The 27091-nt window shown below is 46.3% G+C and overlaps 2 protein-coding genes across 2 annotated transcripts in view; both read right to left on the bottom strand.

Annotated features, from left to right (window-relative positions):
- Nucleotides 1-6751, bottom strand: part of TMEM132B (transmembrane protein 132B) — a 177191-nt gene extending 170440 nt beyond the window's left edge. The window contains exon 1 of the mRNA XM_042865912.1: nt 6667-6751. Within this exon, the coding sequence (XP_042721846.1) occupies nt 6667-6751 (85 nt within the window). The remainder of the gene's footprint in view (nt 1-6666) is intronic.
- A 5743-nt stretch (nt 6752-12494) lies between these two features.
- Nucleotides 12495-27091, bottom strand: part of AACS (acetoacetyl-CoA synthetase) — a 38278-nt gene continuing 23681 nt past the window's right edge. The window contains exons 10-18 of the mRNA XM_042865451.1: nt 26257-26381; nt 22400-22464; nt 22087-22209; nt 20673-20786; nt 20019-20144; nt 18394-18463; nt 17712-17770; nt 16274-16476; nt 12495-14705 (exon numbers count right to left, since the gene is read on the bottom strand). Of these exons, the coding sequence (XP_042721385.1) occupies nt 14568-14705; nt 16274-16476; nt 17712-17770; nt 18394-18463; nt 20019-20144; nt 20673-20786; nt 22087-22209; nt 22400-22464; nt 26257-26381 (1023 nt within the window). The 3' untranslated portion in view covers nt 12495-14567. The remainder of the gene's footprint in view (nt 14706-16273; nt 16477-17711; nt 17771-18393; nt 18464-20018; nt 20145-20672; nt 20787-22086; nt 22210-22399; nt 22465-26256; nt 26382-27091) is intronic.

Raw genomic sequence — 27091 nt, 5'->3', positions numbered from 1 at the left:
TCCCAGCAAGGACCCACAGGATCATTCGTCCTGGGACTCAGGGTGCATTTATCCCTCCTGAAAGAATAATCCCATAAAGGAAAAATTACAACAGATCTCAGAGCATTTAAATGCATTTCCATAACCATTCATAACGATTCCCAGACAGCAGCCTTCATTAAGCTGGAGCAGAGGCTGAGAGCACCAATTAACAGCAGAAGCATTAAGGAAGAAGGATGGAAGCCATCCCCAACCTGCCTGGCTTTGCAGGAAGCAGCGCAGGTCGGCACTGGTTGGGACACAGAACCAGCTCAGGTCCCATGAAGGAAATAAAATAACACCTTTTTCCCTCCCATTCTCTCTCCTTTTCAGCAGATTCCTTAGCTTTATGCTGTGCAGTCCTGTTGATGGACCATGGCAGCACGACCCTGCTGCTGAGCTCCTACATACAGCAGCAAAGTCACTGACTTTGACCCCTTCCAGCAGATGCAATCTGCTCAGCCCCGTTAGAAGCTTGGTCAAGTTCAGCCTCAAACCGACAGCAAAGATGCTCACCAGTGCAACATACAAACCAACAGAAAAGATCAAATCAGCTATTTAAAGGATAAGCGTTATGGATTTTTGTTTTCCTAAGAGCCACGAGCAATTATTTTTGAACACAGAGATCTTAGCCATTCGTTTATCCCAAAAATAAAAGTGGGAGAAAGAGGAAATGATTGCTTTTTCACTATTTGTCAGGCTGCCGGCACTGAAACAAAGTCAGAGGGCTGCCAGGAGATCTCCTTTGATCCAAGTAAGAATTGTCCTCAAACATTTCAAACCCACAGGGGGAAAAAAAAAAAAAAAAGAAATAAAAAAAGTCAAATCTTTCCACCACAGTTCTAAAGATAAATACCCGAGCAACAAAAGAAACCCTCCTCCCACATGCACAAGATGCTGCTGCTCACCCCAAGCACTGAGGCTTTATAAAGATGCTGTTGGGGTGCACCAAAACTGGACCAGGAACGGCCAGGCCCAACATCATCATTCACAGCGAGTTAGAGATATTAAAAAATATATATAGAAAAGATTCTACATCAGGAACCAATTTACTTTTGCTGCTCCACAGAGCAATCATGCCCCAGGACCTGCAGCTAAATGGCTGGAGCTCACGTAACTGGAACAGCAAAGGCAGCGGCAGAGAACTTGAATGGCTTATGAAATTCAATTGAAATTGATGGTTGGGAAAGGGAAACATTTAACACCCTGCCAGTTTAACGTCAGAGCACACATGTGTGCATTTATACATGGACTGAGAAAGGTGGGAGCTTGTTTTCTGCATGCTTACAAGCCCGTGACCCCCCCACGGTGCTCAGGGAAGGAGGCTGCACCTTCCTGCAGCAATTTAGCCAACACTTCGGTATCTCAGCACCCCAGACTCCTCCTCCCTGTGAGAACCTTTAACACAAAATCCATCATCAGTGCATTGCCGCCTTCACAACCTGCAAGGCTGGGAGCCCACATCCACGCAGCTGCAGCATCCCCACCGCTGGGGAGGTGGGAGCACCGCCGGCTGCCGCTGTGCCTCCAGGCGCAGATCACTTCAGTGCAGAGCCCATCTCTGATGAGCAATAGAGGAAAATTGTTGACAGGGCCGTGCTTCTCAATCAACTCAAAAATATCGTTTTGCAGAGTATTTTCACAGCTCAGCAGAAGGTGGAAGGAAAGACAATATTACAGTCGCACAGGAAAGAAGAATGTAAGTCGTTACAATTTGCTTACAGTCATTTTCTTGTTGGTTCAACCTTCAGAGATGAGGCCCCCTAACTGGTTCCCCTTCTGACTCAGACATCAAACCTCACATCAGATGGACACGGGTAAAATGTTCAGGATTGGGCCCCCACTCCCAACTCCTCCAGGACCCCCAGTGCTTGCTGGGGTTTGCAGTCAGTGCTGTGACCCCAGCAAGCACTCAGCCACGGGGAGGCAGAGCTCTCCTCCATGGCGCTGCCCATTGGTTCGCACTGGTGAGAACCAAGCAGCCTTTATGCTTTGTGCCCTCACGGTTAATGGGAAAGGAAAAAAAAGAGAAATGCACAAATAATGAAATGAGGTTGTAAAAATAAAACAATGTTCCTGGACTTCTCCATCCAAGGCAGCGCCTGGAGCAAATTCTTACAAACAAATTAAAAGCCCTGAATATTAGGCCTTTAATGCAAACACAGCCAAGCAACTGAAGCAGGAACGTACCTGCATAACGCATCACCCACTGCAAGAGACACACAGACATCCACCACCTGAGAAGCATCCCCTGCCAGTAATGGCTCTGGTCATCCACTGGGGAGAGTGTGGGGGAGGAAGGAATGGCCCTGAAGTGTTACAGCAGATACGGGCTACCCAAAAACCAATGGCAATCTATTGTTTCTTGTATTATTTTTTTAATTTGGTACAGTTTCTATTTGTCAAAAGATGCTTTAAAAAAAAAAAAAAAAAAAAAAAAAAAGCCAAGCAAAGCCCCACTGACTCTGAGCACATTAATGGGCTTTAGATTTTGCCCGTTCTCTACATTAAAGCAAGAAACCTGCAGCAGTTTTGTTTCTTTAAACACCAGGGGACTGATTACTGTGCAATGAGCACAGGTTCCTCCCACCAAGCAGACAGATGGGCTGCTGCTCTGCAACCCCTCCACTGCAGGGCTGAGCTCAGCTGCTGGCAGGGGGACATTCAGCCCTCACCCTAATTGCCAGCAGTGAGACTCACTAAAGGCCCTGAGCACCTTGGGGCACCTCTGTTCTGATGGGGAAACACAGGGTGAGGAGGAGAGCTGGAGCAGGGCGCTGAGCACCAAGGAGCTCTGCAGGAACCCACTGCTGGTCTCCATCCCGCCGAGCCAAGCAGAGGCCCACAGCCCTCAGCCCTGCCCTCCTGCACAGCCCTGTGTGCTTCATCCCACTCATCCTCAGGGAACAGCAGCAAAGCAGAGGAGGAAGCAGGCAATTCCCCGCCATCTGAAAGCTCACTTTCTAAATCAAATCAATTTTTCTAACATAATTTGCCTAATCTAAATCACTGACCCATGCATTTTCTCACAATCCTTTGACAAGAGCTGCACCAATTGAAGCAAAGCTAAAACACTTCAACCAGACCAATTCACAGGAGTCTTTAGAGGAATTCTTTCATCATTGTAATTAATTCTTTAAGTACCACAGTGGGATGCTCAGAATTCAAACCCAGTCCAAGGAGTAATGATTATACTAATGGGAGAAGCTGTGAAGTAAATAAATGCAAGTGCCCCACTGGAAGAGAGAGCCTTCATAGGAGATAACAGCAGGACGGGGTCCTGCACACTGACTGGGGCCCAGCTCACACCAGTGAGCTCATCACAGCTCCAAGGGTGTTGCACATGCAGATGGCTTTGCTGTGTGTGATGCGGATGGGTACCTGGGCTCTAAAAGGCTGCAGCTGCAGAACGGCTCTGCAGCACAGCCCCTCAAAGGACAGCCCTGCTCCCTGCAGCCAGAGTTGGGTGCTGATGTCAGCCATAAGAACATCACCTCCATCTCTCACCCTGTGCCAAAGACTTCCCATAACTCTTGTAATGGGGCAGAACCCCACTCTGCTCCTCGTGCCCATAGGTACCGTGCTCCCAGCACATGGACTGCAGCCCAGCAGCACCTGCTCTCATCCCCCTCTGGGAGCTACAGATGGAAGAATGAATCATATTTGAAATGGGGAAAAAAAAAAAAATACCTCAACTGCAATAAAATTCAAGCTGTCTTATGTTTCACTTGCCTTTTCCTTTGGAAATGATGGAGTTGAACCTTTCTTTGCACCAGTATCATAGTAATAACTTTCAGCGGGCTACTCCTAAGCAAAAGACAGAAAATGAGTAACTGAGCTGCATTAAAAAAAAAGAAAATAAGAGGAGGAAACCTTTGTATATTAATTCTCATGGCTGACAGCGATGAGGGTTTAATAATGTTAGTAACCAAGCTGCTCCATTACTTCCAAACACCTTGGGGGAGAATGCCTTTGAGCAAGATGAGTGCCAACGCAACGGCCTGCTCTGCACCTGTGGAGCACAACCCACAGCTCAGCACCACCAGCATCCCTCACCCTTTGTTCTGCCAACAGCCTCCACCTGTGAATGCAGGCACAGCCCAGGCTCAGCTGCTCCTCCCCGAGCAGCTCCCACCCCTTCAACCATTGGACCCATTCTGTGACAGCAAATGGATCGAGCGGGAGGCTGGGCTGCTTTTGAAACTGAACAAACTGATGGTCGACAAAGGATGGTGTTTACGTTGCCTCTCCATAGACTGCTGACACGCGTCTCTCTCTCTCTCTCTCTCCATCTCATGGCCAAGATTTGGGAAGAAAGCATTTTTAAAGGAAAATAATAATAATAAAATAAAGCGAGAAAGCGTACTCGAATCTGGAGCACATCATAAATTCATGAAGCTTTCTGAACGCTGTCAGAAATCAAACACGTTTACATAAACAAAGAAAAGCTGAAAGTGTGCAGCAAGAGGATTTCTGGATAGCGTGAAAGAAGTGTTAATATTTGCACTGCACCTGAGCCTGCAGCCCAACCTGTGCGAGTAGGAAACCCTCCCAGGGAGCGCTCCATGCATCACAAGGCCCTTCCCATCAATTCCAGCATCCCAGTGGGGAACAAGAACTCTGAGAGAGAGGAAATGCACGGAGATCCCCCACCCCGCTCAGAGGAGCATATCCCTGCCCAGAGGGTCAGCGGGTTGCTGATCCCTCCTCCGTGAAATGCAGAGGGGATGGGGATAAAAGCTGGAGGAGGGAGAGCAAGGATGCCTGCAGTCACAGCAACTCACATCACAGCATGAGAAGTGCACGGAACACGTCTCATTGCCACACTAAGCTGCCTTAAACACAGAGCTAACAGCGCTCAGGGTGAGAGCTGCGGAGCCCCTATCATCCCCTGTAATAATACAGCACATTAATTGGACTGTATTGATTTGTTTTTTAATGTAACTGTTTTGGCATCCAAACCTCAGGAGAATCTATCGATCAGCTGCAGTCAGGTGTCAGTACATGGAGCTCTGCAACCGAGCTGCAGAAAGCAAGCAGACCCAGGGGTAGTGCGGGCTCTTCCCTCTCAGAAGCCCCACGGTGCCCAGGTCACAGCGTTGCCCCCACGGTGCCTAAACCCACAGCAGCTTCACCACCTGCACAGCAGCTGCCGGAGGATCGCACAGACAGAAAACAGAAGCCAAATGCCTGAAATGCGTTGCCCTGATGGGTGTGAGAGCTGGAGGCAGCTGGCGATGTCAGCCTGACCCTGGCGCCCCTCAACCACATCCATTTGGAGTCTGATTGGGCAGAACGCTAAAACTTACACCGACGTGCAGAAAATAACCCACAACTCCAGGACTGCACTCTGCAAACCTGTTGTACAGCAGTCAGCACAGCTGCTCCTCATTGCTCCTGACGAGCCTCACCACAACATGGAGGCACTTGTTATGCAAAGCAGCACGGGGACAAACACCCCGAAGCACGCACACCTCCTGCCCCACAGCTCTGCTCAGGTCTGAACACAGCAGCCAGAGCCCTGCAGGAGAACTTTGGACCAATGGGTGGCTGCATCCTTTGGCCTCATGTTGGAGGTCGTGCTCCAGACAGCTGCCCCACGCTGAAGCCGTGGCTGTGCACCCGCCTCAGCCCCACAGGGAGCCATAGGGAGCTACAGGTGTGCGTGGCACACACCCACAGCCTGCTGTGCCCCCAGAGCCCCCACCCACAGGGCGCAGCACGGCCCGGCGGGAGGCCCGCAGCCACAGCCGGCTTTCCATATGCTGAAGCACTCGGATCCGTGCTGGAAGCATTACACCCACAGCCCGATCTCACCATGGTAGCTGCCCACACAGGAGGAGAGGGGAACAGCAGAGAAAAGATTACCATTAACGTGGCAAAGCAATAAGGAAAAAAAAAAAAAAAAAAAAAGAACGAGAAAGAACACATTCCTTCGCTGTTTTTAACTCTCTCCTTGGTTAAACGCTGAGGACTCAGAGCGGAGCATCGCGGTGCCCGCAGGAAAGCATTGCTGTGCCCACCACCTGGGCTCGGCGGGATCCCCATCACAGCCCGGGCAGGGAAAGGGCCCTTCTGCCCCACGGGAACCCTTCCCACATCGTTTGTCCTCATCCTGCAGCCGCTGCCTGCGTCCCTCCGCTCGGTTTTCCCCCCCCCCCCCGGCTTCGTTTCGGAAGTTTTCCCGTGTCGCGGCCGAGCGGAGCGCCGCGAGACCGCAGCCCCGCCGGGCACAGCGGGCGGCACGCGGGGAGCTGCTCCGGGAGCCCCTTCCGAACCGGGACCGGGGACTGAAAGCGCAAAGAAGAAGCGTAGGAGGCATTAACCCCCCCAAGGGCCCGACCCTGCCCGCGTAGCCCCAGTTTTATTGCAAGTAATTGCAAGAAGCCCCTCGGCAACAGCAGAAGAGCGCGTTCCCGGAGCGCTCCCCACATCTTCCTCCCCAGCGCCCACGGACCCCCAAACTCCTCCCCCCCCCCCCACCCGGTGCCCCCCGACCCGGAGCGGGCAGCGCACGGAGCCGCGTTCAGAAAAGCGAAGCGTAGAGGAGGGGAGAAAGGAAAGGAAGATTAAGGATAAAATTAAAAAAGATGAAATAACAAAAAAGAAGAAATAAGAAGAGTTGCCGGATCGCGGCGAAGGGGTTACCTCGGCAGAGGAGCAGCAGCGGCGGCAGGAGCAGCGCGGGGCCCGGGGGGAGCATCCTCCTCGCTCCATGCCCAGAAGTAGTCATGGTGCTGATTTATGGGCGCGGGGCGGGCGGGGGCCGGGGGTGTCGCGGCGCCGCCGGTAACCACTCCCCCGCCGCTCCCCCGCTCCGGAGCCCCGCGGGGGGTGGGGATGGGGTTGGGGATGGGGGGGGGGGGCCACGGCCCCACCGCCCCGCTCTCACCGCCGCATGGCCGCCGCTGCTCCCCGCTCACCTGCGGCGACGGGACGCTGAGCGAGGGCTCCGCGTGCGAGCCCGACCAGCTCCCCGCTCCTCCCCGCCCCTCCCCCCCCGTCCCGGGGCCCGCCCGAGGCCGCTGCCCCCGGGGCCCGGCCGGATCCCCCCGAGCGGCGGCGGGGCTGCCCCGGGCGGCCCGAGCGGAGCGGAGCGGAGCGGAGCGGAGAGAGCAGAGCGCGGTGGGGCGGAGAGGGAAGAGCGCGGCTCCCCCCTCGCGGCCGCCGCCGTCACTGCGCGGGGCCGGCGGGCCGGGAGGGGCGCGAAGGGGTGTGCCGAGCTGAGGGCGAGGAGATGGGAGAAGCGTTCTGCAAGGAGCGGTGCGACGGGGTTTGCGAACAGCACTGCGAAGCGGGAGTTTGCAAAGCGGCGCGCGCAGCGGTTCGCCGAAAGCCGTGCAAAAATGCGCTGCGAAAGAACGCGCCGCTCGCGGAGCCTCGCGAGGCGCTTTGCGAAGGGGCGCGCGGAGGAACGCAGGCGGCGGTCAGCAAAGGGCGCAGCCCCGGACCTCTGCCCTTGAATGCCGCGCTGCTGGAAACCAGATGGCGGTGACAGCCAGCGCGGCCCTTCGGGAAGCCGTTGCTGCGATTGCCATCAATCCAGCAAGGTAAAACAGGAGAATAACCGAAGAAAGCGTCCCTCTGGGATCCTTGCAAACAGGTCCCCGAGTTGGGTTTTCCACTCCCTGCACAAGCATGCTTTTCTGTTCCACTTGCTGTCCTCTGGTTTGCAGTTGTTGCCACTCTTATGAATGTGGTACCAAATTGCAGCCTCGTATTTTACTGCTGCACCCAAACAGAGCGACAGCGGCTGGGAGTGAGGCCTCTTCTACATTCAGATTATAAAGCATCCTTTGGTTATCCCTTCTTTATTTGCCATAATAGCTGGTCGTAAAACCCACTTTTAAGGAAATAATTGTGTACAGAAGAATCAGTCGCATGCCACAGAGATGCTGTTATTTGCATAATTACGAGGAGCCTGATTTTATCTCTTAGCTTTGTCAAAACAAAGAGGAGCGATCTCGCACCATGTTTCTGATGCCCTTGAACCAACCAGAACATGCAGCCCTTAATTCCACTGAGCCTGGGCTCATGGGCTTCACACACAGTTTGTGCTGTGAGGTCTCCTTGCTCTCTGCCCGAGGCTGGGGCAACCCAGCTCCTGCTCCCCTGTGGCAAAGCAGCACAGATGCTCAGCGAGGGGCTCTGTGCTTCTCTGGCTCCACAGCAGGTGGAGCAGATATGGGTTTAATCAGCACCTCGATCGGATCCAGCTGTTCTTTTTCACGGGGCTCCATCCCTATTAAGAATTACCTTTGCATGAGAAGCACGCCGTGCTGTCACCTGTACTGCTCGGTGCCAGCAGGTGGGTGGAAGGGCACGAGCAGCACAGAGCCCCAAGGGAGGGCAGGGAGGTGTTCCAGGCCAGATATAGAAAAGGGATCTTCTCAGCACAAGCCCAGGCAGGCAGCACTTCACCCCCCCATCCTCAGAAATTCAGGTCTGCCTCTCTAATGAAGAGGAGAGACTCCTACCACCAGGAGCACTGCAAAAAATTAATGGAGATTACAGCTGTAACTGCTCGAATCGAATGCAGACCCATGTGTGGCACGGCCCTTTCGCAATTTTAGCAGCTTGCGGCGGCCCTGTTTACAGCTGTCCCTGCCTGATCTGAGCCCAGCAGGAATGAAGCTGATAGAAAGCGAGCAAAGTGAATTAGGAGCAGAGAGGCTGTGAGCGCAGCGCATCCCGCTGCAGCCGCTCCGGGAGATTCGTCACCAAGTGCTCCCCTCCCCTCCCCTTTGTGTGCAAAGCGCCCCGCCGTCGGCACTGAAAGGACAGCACAGCCCCCGGGTCCGGCAGGGAAGGGCTGATGGCTCTGAGCACGGCCCCCGCTCCTCTGGGAGCTCCGGGGGAGGAGAGCTCAGCCCAAGCTTTCCTCCTTCCTTCTATAGGAGCTGAGGGAGAGCTCAGGGCACCGCTGGGGCTGCTGGTTGAGCAATGCTTGCAGGGTGCCTGAACGCAGCGTTCGTTGGGATGCAGAGATGAGGAAACCTGAGGGCAGAGGGACCCCGCTGCTCACAGCTCAGCCTCAGATCCTGCTCTGCGGGACAGGGGCTCCCAGGCACAAAACTATTGATTTTCACCTCTACTTTAACAAATGAGTGGGGAAATTTCCACTCCTTAGAGCAGGAGATGCTCTGAATATTTATGTTATTGTTCACCGATGGAAGAAAAGAAAAAGTGCCATAAATGCACATATTTGGTGACCCAATTTGAGTGGCTCATTACAATCAGATCAAGCTAATTGCCAGCCTTGTATTTCATTTGGCAACTTGTTAAGCTAATTGAACAAAATAAAACTAATGAACAATTATAATGAAGTTTATAATTAGACCATTGAAAAAACCCAGTGTGAGAGTGTTTAAGGCATAATGAATGTTCAGGAGGCGCGGGAGGAGTTGGGCAGCGAAGCCAAATGCTCCTTCCCAGGCCCAGAGATGGTGGTGTGTCACTGCTCCCAAATCACATCAAGGCAGCGTAATATTAATTACATTCATGCCCTTCAAGTATGCACATGGCATTTAGCGACCCTAAAGCGAGGGCTGAGCCTATTAGAGAGGCAGCTGAGAGCCGGGTGCTGTGCTGAGCTCCTCGCACTGCCATGCATGTCTTGGCCTCGTTAGGGCAGGGCTGTTGTGCTGCAGGGGCTGCATCCTAACAGGACGGTGCATCGCTCCAGTGCAGAACTGCTTTGCCAGTTAAGAGCCAGGGAGACAAACCAGGAGGAACAGAAAGAGTGGGAGATGAGAGAGCAATCGCACAGAAATCCAATGGGGCAGCACCAAGCGCAGCTGGAACAGCGATCCCAGCACACAGCAGCCTCCTTGTGCTGCTCTGGGCTTCTCCTTCCTCGGTTCCCTGTCCCTGCACAGCAGCACAGCTCAGCAAACAGGAATAAACCCTAAAGCAAAGCGTGAAACAGGCCCCGCAATGCGAGATAACCAGGGCCATTTGCAGCCTCGCTTGGCATTTGCATTGAAGAACAAACCCTGTACCAGAACTTCTCTCCATGCTTTACCCTCCTGCATTAATTCATGAAGTGTCGTGTATCTGGCATATTTCATTATACATAAGTACCAGGCCAATTAAAACCCTCAGGTGAGTGCAGCAGCCACACAGCCAGGCTGGCACAGCCAGGCCCATGGAGGTGCAGAGCCGGACCTGCTCAGCTCAGCTCCCTTCCTGCAGGCAGGTTATTTCAGCTCAGTGGTACCTTTTTGTAGCTAACAGCAGCTGAAGAGGCTCAACCCCACCGTGGGGTGGGAATGTTACCCTGCACCAACCACTTCTGCCTTTAAATGGCTACAGGAAGGGAATGGCACTGACAAAGGGAACTCTGGAGAGCAGATTCCTTAGCAGTGTGAACCTCTGTGTGCTCTTCAATATGCCATCATAATCAACAATCCTGAGTACATTTTTTTTTTTTTCCTATGGGTCCTCATTGTGTCAGGCAGAACGCTGATAACCCTCTCGAACTCCGCAAAAGCACTGCTCAAAGCGTTAGGGCAAGAAAGAAGGTCTTGTAATTATGAAGTAAGGAGGCCCAATTAATTCTTTGCTAACACACTACAGAACAATGGCTCAGCAACAGCACACTGAGGATTCCCTCCCCCACGCACTGCTCTGTCCCCAAACTCTGTGACTGAGAAGGATTCCTCCGACCCACGGAACCATGAGGAGAATTGCATGGACAGCTGAGGCTGCAGTGCGAGTGCTGGGGGCACCCTGCAGTTCTGCAGCTCAAATTGTTCAAGACGCCCTCAGACCCACTAACAGCAATTCAGGAGCTGTTTCCCACTCCTCTGCACACCAATTCACTCCTGCTTTGCACACAGCCCATCAGAGCAAGGTGCTTCAGCTGAGGCTGATCAGCACTTCAATGGAGCACATGCTCTCAGCAGCTTGGCCACGCTGCACCAAGCTTGTGCATTCCTGCTACAACGCAGGACAGCATTCAGCTTCTTTCTGGTGACCCTACAAACCCCCCAGCCCCGCAGTTCCATCTCAGGATGAAGCTGTTACACTCCACTAATGCATTTTAATATTGCCTTAATGCTCATTTGCCTGTGTGACTGACTGCTCTGCCTTGCCAGCAGTATCCTTCTCACTGTGCATGTACTGAACAAAAGACATCAACAGCCCCAGGGAAGGTGGACTCCATCAGGCAGTTACCTTTGTCTTTAAAATCACCGACTTTGTAATTCACACAACCAATTTCTCTTTTGCATGTAACTTCTATCAGCTCCATCCTGCTCGGGCAGCGGCCGCCTGCTCATTTTCTTTGGAACCACTGCTAACCATGGAAATTATCTGAAATCAGAAGGCAGTGAGAGGGAAAGTACCTGCTTTGAGAGGAGCTGACAACAGCACGTTTATGATGGCAGCAATAAAACTGTGAGTCAAGGACAAATGGATGGGGCCATACAGTTCTATGGAGGTGCTCTCAGATTTGCAGAAGACCGCCTGAGAAACGCCCCCAGCTGTGATACTGCTGCTCTGAAGTTCCCCCTGATGAACACTTATGCCAGAGGCTTACAGTGATCTGCAGTGAGCTCTCTGCATCCCACACGTGCCACAAGTATCTGTACTTTCCCAGCAAAGCACTGCAAACCCCAGATTGGGAATAGGCAGCATGCATAACCGGGTGCCACTGGTTACACACTGACGGCCCAAAGGCAGCAGATCTTGGGACAGAAGACCTGAGCTCACAAGAATCCTCTTGAAACAGCATTTGCCCCCTATTTCCCTATGTTTGATCACTACTTCCTTACGTCCAGGCTCTGAAGAGAGCACAGCTAGCTTATAGCTGTAGATAGGCAGCAGGAAACTACCTTCTCTGCTCCTTATTGCCAGCTGGTGAGCTGCCCCCACCTTTCCAGGCATTCTGAACTGCTCCCCATCTGGACAGAGCTGTGTTGCAGTACCTAAAGAAACAGGTCACTTGCATTTCTCTCTGCTTACCTTTGGTGTACATTGGCTGTTTGGAGCCGGCCTCAGGAAGCCTGAACAACAGCCAGCTCTGCCTCCACCTCCCTCAAGGAACAACTCGCCCCTCATCTCCATCAGTTGTGTCCCCAGCACTTCTGAAACTCAGTTCTTTAAAACCAGGTGAGGCACTCAGAGCTCACCGTCAGCAGGGCATAGAATTTGTATCACCTGTCAAGGCTTTACAGCTAGCAGGTCATTTCCAGCACACAGACCTACACATACACACACTTTTTTTCCCTGTTATACAGTCTGGGAACACCTTTGTACAGTCTGACATTTGCAGGAGATCAAATTAGATCTGTTAAAGCTTCCTATAATTTTTCCAGTATGATATAGGATTTAAAAAAAAAAAACCCAGCCTGTAGGCACTGTATATGTTTTTAGCATATCTGTGCTTCTAAACTATCTTTAATTAATGAAATATCCCCAAATTACTTATTAATAAGGGTCTGTGGGCTTTGTAAACAGACATTTTGCATGAATTAAAGAACAATATGATGAAGTTTTAATGAATACAAAGTCACAGTTAATGTAAAATTTATATATAGCACGCCAGAGGGGAAAGGAATTTAAAAATACTTTTAATCATAGGTTATTGGCAGCTGGATAGCTCATTTTTATACTTTCCTAACGGGTGCTTGGTATTTATGTGCTAGCATTTCTCACGCCAGCATCTATACTGTCCAACTTGGTACAGTTCAAAAAGTCAAATGGAAACCAACTCATTTAAAGACTCATTTGCTAATGAGGCATTTCTGAGCCCCGCAGCGGGTGTGGAGCTGCTGCCCACAACGACTGCGTTCTTCACATTGTCACAGAGGGGCACTTTCACCCTGTGTGAATGAACAGCCAGACTCGATGAGCTCTGCAGCAGCATTCAGCTTACTGAGCTGGCTGAGATTTGTCACAGGGGGAGGAAACTGCAGTTCACATCGACTATCTGCAGCAAAACATCACCACCACCAACTCCTTGATCCTGCCCTAAACAACGGGCCATGCCCTTCCTCCCCTGTTAGCAGCATGAACACATTGCAGCTCCTTCCCATAATGCCACCAGCACACGTGCAGCACATCTTCTCCTGTTTACCTGTGACCTTCTAAACGAGCCAGCCATGCATACATAGCCAGCACCTATGCTTGCTTGTCTTGGGCTCTGCACCAGAAAGAAACAGGATAAAACAAACAAGAGCAAACATTTTGCTGTGGGGATAGACTTGGCTTAAAAACCCATTAAAATCATCAGCAGAAATTAAGTTACAAATGGTTCCATGACAACCAATCTAAAGAAAATTAAGACAATAGCTGAGTGAAAGTGTAAACAAATATATATATTATATATATATGTATATATATATATAAAGAATCAATTTATTTTAATTAACTCTATTACTGTTGAATGCATTCAACACAATTGTAAGGACATCCATTATTTTAATGCATTAAATACTTAACCCACAAAACTCAAATAGTGCAGGAGATGCTGACTGCCAGAGGTTCAGTACAACTGCTGCCACTCTGTTTTCCTCGTGGGAAAAGAAAACAACGTTTTAGTGCTTCCATTTTACTGTTTTAGTATGCTCACTATGGTATTTCTCCCTTTATGAACTGGAAGGGTACAGGGCTAGAAAACATGTTAGCCTTTCATTTTCACGGTGACATTAAGTAAAAAAAAAAGTGTTACAAAATCATCAGCTTTTAATAAATGGACACACTGGAATCCTTCAGCTAACGTAACGGTGGATTGCTGCCAGTAAAGAACTTCAAAACAAGGAGGCAAACGCTGCCTCCAACTACAGTGATGTTAAACTCAGAGTAATTACAATCATTTCCACAGACAGACCCCAGAGCTACGCCAGCAATACAGCAGCGATTGCTCCTCCACCTCTGCAATCCCCTGAAGTCTATGGATGAAGAGCTTGAAACAACAGGAGGGCTCCATCACAAAACGGAGCAGCAGTTGCCTTCAGAAGTACCACCAGCTGTTTGGGGCCTGGAATTATTCTGAGTCAAGTCAGATAGATTTAGTGCATTATGATTTGGCTTTATAAAAACATGCAAACGCACGCGTAGGATGCCTCTGTGTTTCACAGACAAGTAGTTACAACTGCTGCACCTTCCTTGCAGGTGGCTCTAAAATGCATTGAAAAAGAAAAACGTTAAAAATCCAGTTTCCTTTTTTTTTTAAAAACGTGAACATTTTGTGAAAGAAATATTCTATTATCAACTGTAACACCTGCTAATGGTGCTCCCATCTGATGGGCTGCTGAGGGGAATCTAAACCAGAAACAACGCATTCGGCATAGATACAAAAATCAGCACAGGCAGGTTCCTCCTTCCAGGCTGGACGTATGGCATATTGAAGCAATAAAAGGGAGCTAAGCTTCACCCGAGCCTTTCAGAATGCACTTTACAAGATATTTCTTTTTCTTCTAAAAGAACCACTGGTATTAAATAGAGCTTTTTCTTTACATACAGCATTGGTATATACAAAACAAACACAGAACAAAGACAGACGCAAAAAAAAAACCCAAACCAACAACCACAAACACGTGGCTTCAGAAATTCTGAAGCTCAGGAATATTTTGGTAGAGGTCCAAAGTCTCTGGGTTTGAGAAAGCTCCCCGCTGCTCTACTTCTTTCCCCGCAATTATTTGCTTCACGGCCACTTCCACTTTCTTCCCATTGATCGTATACTGAAAAACAAAGCCAGCAATGACAGAATTACACTTTTCATGCAGCAGCTTCATGGAAAGATTAATAAGAACGCCTACCTAAGAACCCAGCCACAGTGCAGCCTCACACCTTCCCTTTTCTGCTACATTTGATCAGTGTTTATCAGGTCAGGATGGGACGGTGAAGATTTGCACACAGAGCCCACAATGTTTCTGAACACCTGGAGATCTCATGAAAAACAATGCTCTGCATTACTGAAGCACAGCTGTGCTATTTCCACCAGTAGGCAATGGCAGCATAAAGTCAGGATTAGACAGGTTTCTATCCCCCCATCAGAAAATACAGTTCTATAAGTAGCAGAAAAGAGGTTTCCTTTCCAAGCAAAACCTTCAAAGAAAGATAGGAGACAGCTTTGATCGTTTTACCACTGGAATATTTACCTGAAATGTAATTAAAATTCACTCCATTTTAAATTCAGTCAAAGTGTGAACTAATTAATGATCTAAGCATGCTTTCCTGAGGGACAGACCATCATAAACACTTCACTGCCATCAACTTTATGCTGTACATCCAAGTGATTTATGCAGCTTACAAGTTGAACACTTCATGCAGAAACCAAACCACAGCCTGGAAAAATCTAACCTTCACCATTTGTCAGATGCAGGGGCTTTTATGTTCATGCTATGACAGCACTGTAAAGCTAATACTATTGGAGAAGAGCAACTTGATTCAGAAATAACCCAACAGATCAGATCCAGATCGCTGTGTATTATGAAATTGGCAGTCCTGTGCCCTGGAACAGTAGATGAGGTACCAGAGCACAAAATGATGGGTCTGAAGCCTCAAACCTATGTGCATGTGGCCTCAAGACAACACAGTCTGCATCCCCATCCTGCAGTAAGGTGTCCATAGAGCTGTTGAGGAGGCTGTAGTATCAGAGAGGACTAGGTAAGAGATGGGCTTCCTAAATAAGAGTTCATAGAGCAAGGAGGAGTAGGGTAGAATACTACAGCTCACAATTCCAGAAGACTGAGCATGCAGTACCTTTAGCTGTACATTTTTCCTCTCTGCCTTTCACAAGCAGAAAGATTTTTAGTTATTGCTACTGGGAAGACAGTGATAAAGCTACGTTTTAAATGGCTAAACAGATGTACAAGTGAAACGGTTTGCAAAATGATTTCATAAATTTGCTCAGCGCTCTCAGCTTTCATAAGGATGTCATTTGAAACTGGAAAACAGAAACAAACCAAGCTTATGGGTAGCGTGAAAAGCTTAAGTTAAATTACCTTCCTAATATTTTCCTTTAAAAGACTTCAAGTATATATTACTGAGGAAAAGCAGCTCATATATTTATAAGCTGAGAATGGGCATTTTTAGGTATTGTTAAAAAAAACAAAAACACACTTAGCTGAAAAGGAGATGAAATGATGTTGCTAGGCAACATAGACAAACTATTTATAAAGCTCAAATACACTTTTGAGATGCTAAAATTTCCATGCATGTGGGCTTGAAGAGCAATGACAACTGCTCCTTAATTACTATTCAAGGTGACAAAGAAAAAAAGTAGGCAGCATTTTTCATGACATACCGGAATGCCTTTGGTTTCTAGAATGAGGCTTGGAACATGCCTGGCAGAAAGTGCTACACGGATTGCATCTCGAATTCTTTTCACCAGGTCCTCGCTGAACGCATGGTCTGAAGCCATCTTCAAGAAGAGTATCACCCTTTCCTCCCCATCCTTGTTGTACTGAGGGACACAGAGGCTGTCAGAAACCTCCTCAAAGGCCTCAACTGGAAATCAAAGAAGAGTCATTTTTTAGTGCGTGCTTTGTTTTATTCTGAACACACGATTTCTATGATTGCAAAAGAAAGCATTACTTCCTGGGATGTACAAAGGGAAAGCAGACTTCCTGGCTAGGTCATTCTGCAAGCCTTGCCTCCAGGAGCTTTGAGATTCTAACTCCTGCTCAGCTGAAGTTTTAAGGGCCATTTGTATGTAGGCCCGGGACAAAAATGGAGCTGATGGCAGTTTTTACACAAAACTATTGTCTTTGGTTTGTCTCCCGATCTCCAGTTGCTGCTTAGACAGAAATCTAACACGTCTGATCACATAGGAACAAGGTGTGGCAACAGGTGCCCAAGGGAAGATTCACACCTTGGCACGCAGCTACACCGCCCTCCACAAGGCAGACGTTTGAGATACGAAGCCGTTTGCATCTTGACAGTCTCATGGAGGCTGCACTAGATTCAAATTGTAAGGATTCAAACCAGTCCCTGCTAAAACTGCTATTTATACTACAGAACCCTGTTCCCTATTCTGGGGAGGCAGAACCAGACGTCAGTTGTACCAGGGTAAGCCTTCCAACACGAGAAGCCTGTTACCCAGCTAAAGCACCGCAGTGCAGAAATGGAGCATGACCCAGGGCAGCTGCCACAAACACCCACACAGCTCTTCTGCAGCTAAGGGAACTTGATCCTCCAAACCTCACACAGCACTGGGAAGACACCGTTCCCAGCAGAACACTATTTCAATTGAACAGGCTTCAGCAGTGCATCCTAGCCTCCCCATCCCTTTGCACTTTCGGCTTCACCTGCAATCCTTCTTTTCAATCAGTTATTGTAACATAAGCTCAAGTACTTATCAGGAACGATGAGATAAAACAAAATAGTGTCAAGAGCTTGGCTAAGGGAAAAAGAAAGCATAGCTTCAGAAGTACTCTCTAAATTTGATTGAAATACCTGTAAGATCTTGTTATATGAAAGCAACATCTTACAGAGAACGTCTCAAGTCACCTGCAGTGACTTGACTGCAGTCACCTGCACTATCTGCTCTAGATGCTTTAGGAAGGCAACCAATTTCAAGTCTACAGGACAGACTTTTATTGTTCATGTTAATATGTACCATTTTCCATTTGAAAAAGAGCAAGTTTTATCACTCAGCCTTTCCAGACACCTCTATAGCACTCGTATCTCAGATTTATGGCAACAAGGTTGTAGTTAAAGGATGTGAAAAGTTGATTTCATACCTATATTATAGATTTCAGAACTTCCGAATCTTACTCCATTTGGATTTAATGTACCATCACTGAAAGTCACACACAAAACAAAGAGGCATTAAAATGTAATTACAGCTTGATCAAAAGAAAAAAATGATGCAGTTAACCAAGTTTCTCCACGTTTCATGCAGTGAATATGCAGACAGCCACATAAGAAACAGAATTTTAAAATAACTCGATGCTGTGAAAAAGGCCTTTTGCTCATTACAACAAAACTGTACAGAGAAATCCAGCATTATCCATTCCCATTCCCCCCCTCCTCCTCACAGTAGCCCAAATGCAGCTAGTTCTCTCTCCTTTGCTTAGAGGTGTACACTGACAAAACAGGAAAAAGACTTCCTAGAACTTCACTGCACTGCAGTTGTGTGCCATTACTTCTCAGCAGCTGAGAAACTTGTGTTTCACACACAGCAGCCTCACACCTTATGCCTGCAAGTAGACCTGTTTGTGACAGAGCCACACAGCTCCAGCACAGTCACTCACCTTTATTTTGAACACTAGTATGCAAATGCAAGCATAACATTTACCCCCACTTGTGACCTCCAATTTTGCTATCATCTCTAACAACTCAATGGCTGCCTTTCTGCAATAAGGGTACGTTTGCCAATTTTAAGGCCTGCTTATGGAAAACCCTTTCACCATCATACTGTACCTGCGCCCAAGCATGACAATTCCTCCTGTCTTGGGATTAATTTTGCAATAATCACCATGGGCCCAAACACCTGTGAGAGAATGACAACGCTTTTAGCAGCCAATTTCTCATTCTTCCACTTACAAAATACATTTGTGTAATAACTCTGCATCTTCTATTGTACAGCCAGAATCCTACTGCATCAGATGTACCTGAAGAGCCACCCACAGCAAACACAGCAGTACTTCAACACAGCGTGGATTCCTTCTGCAGTTATCACAACAAGCTGGCACACACAAAAGCAGCTCACACATTCTGATCAAACCCCAGATTATTTTCTGATTGCCTGTTTGCAGGCTACGTAGCAGTTTTCCTCTAGAAAACTGACAAAACTCTGCTCTGAACACCACAATTTAAGGAAACAAAGAATCTTTCACAAAGGTAACAGTATTCCCGTTGGTCTTTCTTGACCCACTTCTTTCACAGTGTACAATTCTGTGCAAGAAGCTCTCTGAGTTTGCACAATAGGTCTCAGCAGTTCACTAAGGAGCTTAGGCGCTTAATACTCTTGATAACATAGTATCAGATTTGACTCTTCAGAACAGGAATAATTCTCGTATTATTTTTAAGACTGAGACCAATACAGCAGACTGTCACAAGCAGAAATTCAAGCCAGCTCTATTAAATTTTTCCTAAAGAAAAACAAGCCTCGATTGCATACATCATGTAACACAATTTGCCATCACTGCTGTTACAACTGCAAGCCTATTTACAAGGAAAAGAGTTTCACACAAACCTCGGAACCATCATTACTTCAGCCCAACAACTCTCGGTGTCTTTCTACTTCTTATTGTCACACTCATGCTGACCAACTCCCATATTCCCTCAATCTTCCTATATAATTATCTCCTCTGCACATCCCAGTTTTTCTTGTGCTTCTACGCTGCTCTTTATAGAAAGCCTTTCCAGAAAGAAAGGGCTCAAGGACTTGCTCCTATGAGCCCCTGTCCGGTGGGCAGCAGGGAGTACAGCATCACCACTCTGCATATGCAAAAGGTGGATGAACAGAGTTCTCACAATGATTAGGATGAAAGCCTCTGGCTGTCAGCATCATTTCCTCTTACTCTTAGCAGCGCTGAAAGCCTGGATGAATGCAGAATATGCACGTCTGAGGCAGTGCATACCTAAGCCTCATGCAATGGAAGCAGCAGGCTAGCACTTATCCCCTAGGATCCATTCCTGCCAGGCAGGAGCAGCCTGGCAGAGGTGCTGTAGAACTCATTAATGGAGGATTGCTCCCTGACCTATCGAGCACTTTTGCTTCACACTCATGCCAAGCAGTTTATGTCTGCATTGCAGATTACCAAGCTGTTGTAGCCATATATCTGCCTAATGAGAGCACGAGCAAAATAGGATTGCAGCTTTCCAGACATTCTTATTAAAGTGATTTGAATCCATATTTAAAACACCAAAAATAATGGAGTGAGAATTATCAGATATGCCTTGGAGTTCCCATCCTCACAGTCTCATTTTAGAGCTGCACCTGCCTATCCCTGGGCAGGAACAAACCTGTACCTTCCCAATAGCAGCAATACAATCTTTACACTTGGCAGCTAGAGCGACATCCAACCCCCTCCATCACATACCTGGGAATTTTGAAAAATAAGCCTTCCTGTATTTGCTTCCATTCTCATCATTCCAGAAGTGTGTAGGCTGACAGGGAATGGGCTTGGTACAAACCAGCTCTCCACTCTCACCCCAAACTGGTTTTCCTGTTTACAAAGAAAAAGTTACGTCCTGCATTTCCCTTCCGTAAACAACTGAATAGCAAAGCAAAAAGCATCTTGCATGTAAATAACAAATGTTGATGTTGATGCAGATATGAGGTAAGGGATGACTGACGATCTTACAGTTTATTTAATTCATGAACTTATCCCTACCTCAGCTTAAGGACTTATTAACTTAGTAACTTAAGGACACTTATACCACAGGGGAAGGACAGACTGGCATCTACAACAACACAGCTGATCAGCACACACACACAGAGGCTACAACTTGGCCCAGTGTGCTTCCTCAAGGCAATGGAAAAGCAGAAGTTTTTTTTTGTTTTTTTTTTTTTACACATTTATTTTCATTGTAATGCTTCACACTCCAGATCAGACAGATCCAGAGAAAGGTTTTGTGGAACACGTTTCTATAGTGAAATCACTACTCACAGCTGACAGCCATCTGATGACTGGCACACTTAACATCATAACTGCTCTGTTTTGTAAGTGCAGTAACGTTTTGAGAATAGGTACCTTCATCATTCCATGCTTCCACAGCCATCCCAAGATTTCTGGCCTGAATTTCTCCTTTGTAAACTGGAATCGTAACGTTCTGACCCATGAAACATGAAATTATATCTGTCCCACCTAAAACAGAAGAAGTCTATAAGAACTCCAGAATGTCAGGCTGCTGCCTTTGTCAAATGTTTCTAACCACGTTATACAGCACAGACAACAGTCAGTATTACCACTGCTATATGATTTCTCACAGCAGAGCTTTCTTCTCCTGTTTTGTGTGTGCAACTCTTCAAACATGAACACCTTTCATGCAGAAGAGTTCCTTAAGGCATAGCTTTTCTTCCAGTAGATCCATATCAGTAGGTTCTTGAGGCTCATTAGAAAAAATCCATTTATGTAAGAATGACAAAAGAAACAAGCCCTACTGCACTGACTTCGATATTCGAGACCACTTGGAAATCTTTTCTTGTTTGTTTTCATTAGCTTGAACTAGCCCTTCCACTCAATACATAGCTTCTATTCCTTCTTCATATTGGCAGCCAAGGAGGAGGCAACCACACTCAGAGGATGAGCAGTTCTCCCAATAAAAATAGGCATTGAGAAAGTGCACACAACTGGAATACTTACAGGTCTTTAAAGATGTAGAATTCTAAGACGAAATCAATACTGCTGGCTTTAGTTATCAAAACAGTTTTCCACATTTGAGACCATCAATGTCTGTAGTAGCAAGTCTAGAATCCAGCACTACTCTTACTAAGAGCAGAGTGACTTCAGAAGCAGAATAGTCAGACTACAACATCAAACTAAACGAAGCTTAAAAGCCCTGGGAAAACTCAGTCTTCATTACAAAGCAGCATGAGGAGTTATGAGGGACCTTCTATGTACAGAAGTTGCCTCAGCCAGCACTCCTCACAACAAACTACGCAGTATGTGGGCTTGATATTTCTCTAATTATATAATTTACAAAGATCTGTCTGCTGTGCCAATTATGTGGCACAAAAGAATTGAAACGGGAGCATGGAAAAACCTCTCTAAGAGGCATTTCCTGCTGAAGTCAGCTATTTTCAGAGCCCTATGTTCTGTAGGTTAATAGACTCTTTTCTTGATCTCACCCTGCAACCCCTAAGGACAGCGAGTCAAAATAAATGATCCTGCTTCAAAAAAAAAAAAAAAAAAAAAAGACTCTAAAATGCAGAACATCCACCATATCAGAAACATTCAATCTAAAAGCTTTCCTGTATGAGCTTCATTATGGCATACTGAATTACTCATAAGGTATCTGCACAAGAGAGAATTAATTCCAGTTTAACTCTACCCAAACCCGAATGCTCCAACGTCTAGGTTTCCTGAAGGCACAGTAGGAAACAAGCAAAAAGGAAATATAAAGGCAATGAACAGAATTAAGATGCATATAGCATAGAAGCATCACCTGAAATGGATCCCAGGAGGACACTGCTCTTTATGTGCTTGTAGACATACTCATAGCTTTGAGATTTGAGAGGCGATCCTGTAGACAATATAGTATGGAGCGTTTGGAGGTTGTGTGTTTCACCTTTAAAGGAGGAAATCCACAAACTAAGGTCAGGTTAAATCTTCACAAGAGTTTGTAACCGTTCAACACTACAACCCACAAAAATGAGGTAAGATTTGTTTGTGACAAGGGCTGGAATCTGAGAAGAAAGGCAGGGCAGAGGGTAAAAAAAAAACAAACAAAGGAGATGCAATAGCTTTCAGAAGCTTACATGGTTTTAAGTTTTTCTCTTCTAGCACAGCAAGCCACTTGGCACCCGTTCCAAGGATGGTGATCCTAGAGGGAGAAAAAGTTTAAAATTTTTCATATTTAAACACACTAAGATTCAGAAGGTTGGCAATCCCCATTGCAGTAAGCAGAGGCTGAAGGCACTCCATGCATTGATTAGTCAAGCAATGAAGTCTCCTAAAGCTTTAAGTGCAGGGGAGCATTCCTTCGAGCCATCAAAATAATTCAGACCACACGTCATTTCTTTAGCTTGGAAACTTTTAATTCTATCTTTAAATATTAAGCAAAGCCTTCCCACCTCCTGGAAAAGGTTCACTTTCATTTACAGGAATTCTTAACTGCCGAACGCTCCAAAGACATCACAAAACGTTACAACATTTACTCCATTAATTGGGCATAATTGCCACTGAGCTGTTTAACACAGACCTGCTGCCTTGTTACACTGCAACACAGCAAAATTTTGCCGTTTTGGGGCACAGTGTAACAAAGAATACTTGCCTCTGAACACAGCAGTCGGGGATTTGCTGGTAGATACATGTTCCCACTGATGGAAGTCTGAGCTGCAGATGTCTAACTGAACATGAAGCTTGGCCTAGCTAATTTAATAAATGAATTCTGTCACTGCAGTAAGTACATGCAAAGGCAGTATTCAGTATCTGGCTGTATGTATCCTTGAGGGGGGGGAAGGTTCAGGGAGAATTCCTATTTCGGCTGCTTTTGGCTTCTCATTAAATCACAGTAATCCTATGTTACAACAACCAGTGCACACATTAAAGTACAGACATCATGCTTAGCATCTCCAGAACCGAGCAGACCATTCTACCTCCCAGTTGCACATCACTGGTCTTTATGACAATGCAATCAGACCCAGAGCAATTACATTAAATAGGACGTTCACAACAACACTGAAGGCACTGTGTTAAATATTTCAATTAATGTAATAAATAAAATACAGCCTTGAGAATGTTGTCCATTTCGCATATTGGACAAATTAGAAACATGACACTCCTCATATCTGTACCCAGAGCAGTGGTGTGGAGAACAATTTGTGCATCAGCAACAGAAGTACTGAACTGAGCAGATAGCAGGAACTGAAGTTCAGAACCAGTGCACCCATCCTGCAAGATCTGAGAGAGTTCTGGGATCTGTTCCCTGTGAATACATGAGGGATGTAATCTTCTGTGTCGAATGCAATAACTGCAACTCTGGCCTTCTGATCAAAAGGGACCTTTTAATACATCCCTATCTTAATGTATTAAACACCCAACTGAACGCTGGGAGGGGAAAGAGAAAGAGAGGGAAGACATTTACCCCGGGCTGATGCAGGAAATGCAGCCCAGAAACACCACCTCCCAGTTCCTACATACTTTCTAGAAAACCCACAAAAACAGCAAAGCACAGCGAATCCTTCCCAATCCTCCAGAAAAGTAATTACTGCATTTGCAAAAACTGAGCTATTTTCTGTAATCAATGAAAGCCAGTTTAAGAAATCAGCAGGCTAAAATAGAATCTTTGTTTACTCCTTTAACAAACAGGCTCTGAGGTCCCATTAATCTCAACAGGAACCCAGAGAAAGTTTAGAAAGTTGCTCAGGAGCCTCCTATTTATTACCATGGAAGTTACCACAGATACAAACTGCACAATAGCACTATTCGATAGAGCAAATTCTCAGCTGCTTCAAAACAGTTTTTCTTCAACATAGTTCTAACCATGAGCCACTCCCATTTGTCATACAGCAACAAAATGTAGCAGAATATTGATGGGGAGGTTCAACTTCTACCACCCTACCACCACCATCTGCCTCTGACATGGTGAGCAGACATCATAAAAGAGGAGGCATTACTTTCAGAGCAGCCCTGGTAATTTTTGGTACTCAAATCAAGTAAAGGAAAAAAAGAGAAAAGAGCTTTCCAGTGCAATTTGAAATGAAGGCTCTACCCCTTCCAACTCCATCAGGGGAAGTGCTAGCTGGATGGTTCTGCTGACCTTCAAGAAGCCCTGCTCCCTGCTAATTCATTTTATGTTACAGCAATAAACTCACTCAAGAACAAGAGCAGAAACAAACTAGGATAAGGGCTATGGGCTGAACGCACAGAGCTAGGGCAACACATACATCAGTGTAACCAAGTTAAAACAAGATCCTATCTTCACTCCAAAGGCAAGATGCAAGGTAGAACAGCACTTGAGATAATCACACCATTTCAGAAATGGAAAGAGAGCTACCCCACTGCCATCAGGGGTGCCTTTCTCCACCATTCAGGTGGATGAGATGAGTTGAGAGGCTTCCACCCATGGGCAGGAAGGAAGAAATCTCTCCTTCATTTATCATGCAGCCCAATCACAACAACTAGTTTCACTCTTGTAAAAATCTCTCTTTTTACTGTATCTTACTTCTCTTCCATGCTTCAGGTTACTTCTTGTTTTACAGATAGAATACATAATACTTCTCTATTTTTAAAGTCTTCCTCTCCAGCACATACAGAGACTAATCTGCTTTTATTTCCTTCCAAATGCTACATAACTGATGGGTAATTATTAAATACAGTTCACTTAAATAGATCTTTCACTGATGTCCACAGAAGTAACTCTTGCTGAGCAGCACGATAGCATTTTTATAGCACCATCAAGATAACCAAAGGAGAGCATGGTGCATCTTCAGTAAAGTGAGGAAGTCTTAACATGTTGAAGCTTTTTTTTTTTTAATATGTAACACATAACTGAGTTGGGAACAGACTGCATTATGAAGCACCACACAGATGGCCACCGCTTTTAGCACCAGATTACAAAAGTGAGACATGCAGACACATTTGAGATATCTTCACTTACTTTTTGGCATGTAGAAACAATGCTTAAAAATAAGCCATCTTATTTCTTGGGTCTACATTTCTGCCTGTTCCAGTGTTTTTTAGGGGGTTTGTGGGTAGGGGAGGAAAGTTGTGTTTGTTTGGTTTTTTTTCCCCAAATGGAAGCATTCTAACAAGATATTAACTTTCAGTTATAATACCCAGAGACTAAATGACAGTCTTTAAATATTACATGGCACAAAAGACAGAACAACGTTTAAATTATTAATGATCGAGAGTCAGAAAGTCAGGCTTTTGGCATCCACCTTCTGCAACAAATTAATTTTAATTACCAACAAAAAAATTACGCCCATTTTACTATAAAGTAACAGCACTCAGATCTACACTCCTTACAGTTTGAAAAAATGGGTGAATAGCAAAAATCAAAGTTTAACCAGTGCACTCAGCAGCTAAATAGCACCACGGGATTTCAGTTGTTCACCTGATCATTTTCCTGGGATTGGACAGAGGGCACTTTGAGCACTGCTAGGTACAAAGAACTTTGTAAAACACCCAGAAAATGGCTAAGAATTCAGCACTATAAATTAAAAAGCAAAATGTGGAAATATAAGTAGCCCTGCTGAGCCTTTCCAGTAAACTTCTGTCTTGAAGTAAACATGTTATATTGAGTCATACATTGAGCTGCTTGAAACAAAAGATTCTTAAAAGTTCGGAGTGTTCTGAGACATTTCTCTTCAGATTGCTCCCAATTACTACATTTTGAAAAGGCTGCTCTTGAAAACTGACTACTGAACCAAAATTCTTTGTTTGCTGGGAACCCAAATGCCTGAATCCATTTTTAAATGATCAAACTTTGTCTCTTCTGCTTTCAAAGACTGTTTATAGTGTGAAATTTAAAGAATCTGTTCTACTCAACATCAAGTCAAAACTGTGTCACCCCACATACAAGCTTTTGACCAAGAAAGCATCCTTAATGGGGTTGGTTTCACGTGAGCATTTTAACAGAAGACCATTTGACTTAAGATTTGTTACCTACCCTAGTCGGTCAATCAAGTCCCAGAGCACATTTGGTGATGGGACTAGAGGAGATCCATCATACAAAACCACTGAAGCTCCAGTAGCAAGCGCCGTCACCAACCAGTTCCACATCATCCAGCCAGTCTAGAACAGAGAAAATATCAAAATTACTTTCTATCTTTGTCAGCTACTTGTCCACTTTACTGGCAGCTCTACCACAGGCCCAGGAGTATTGCTGTCATACAGCTATAGAGGAGCCAAAGGCAACTAGAGAAATCATGACTTTTTGCACAGTCAGCTGGCACAAAGCATGCCTCTTGCCCTTGTGCAAGATACGCCATCTACCCCTCCATTTTCCTCATCCAAAGGTTTGAAACTTAAACCAGCACGTGAGTTTATATCTCCCTGCTCATTATCCCCAATCACACAGTTTAGAAATCAGAAAACAAGGCTGGAGCACTGATTCTCCTCTCACCTGTCCCAAGACTGGATCAGGCACCCATTACTGATGAACGCTCATAACGTATCCTCATAAGTACCTATTGAGATAGGATCCCACATCTCCCTATACATACAGCTTTAAAGCACGAGTCACAATACGGAACAACATTAGGACAAGGTAATTACAGTTCCCCTGCAGAAGTACTGCAGACCAATTAGTGGTGTCAAAGTTTAGAAAGGAACACGAGGAGAGACATGAGCCTTCTCACACTGTTAGAGAAGACTGCAGAATCATTTTCTTCACTACAACAACGTTAAAGAAAACACAGCTGAAGTCCTCCAAAGGTCACTCAGCTTTACTCCTTCCCTCTACTGAACTCAGATGTGCAAATGTTTCCTTCTCCATCAAAACA

This window comes from Lagopus leucura, unplaced genomic scaffold (genome assembly GCF_019238085.1).
Source record: "Lagopus leucura isolate 7727_CA_CO unplaced genomic scaffold, USGS_WTPT01 Super-Scaffold_806, whole genome shotgun sequence".
Taxonomy (NCBI): Eukaryota; Metazoa; Chordata; class Aves; order Galliformes; family Phasianidae; genus Lagopus; species Lagopus leucura.
The sequence above is the reverse complement of the archived record's forward strand: the minus strand, read 5'-3'. Positions and strand labels throughout refer to the sequence as shown.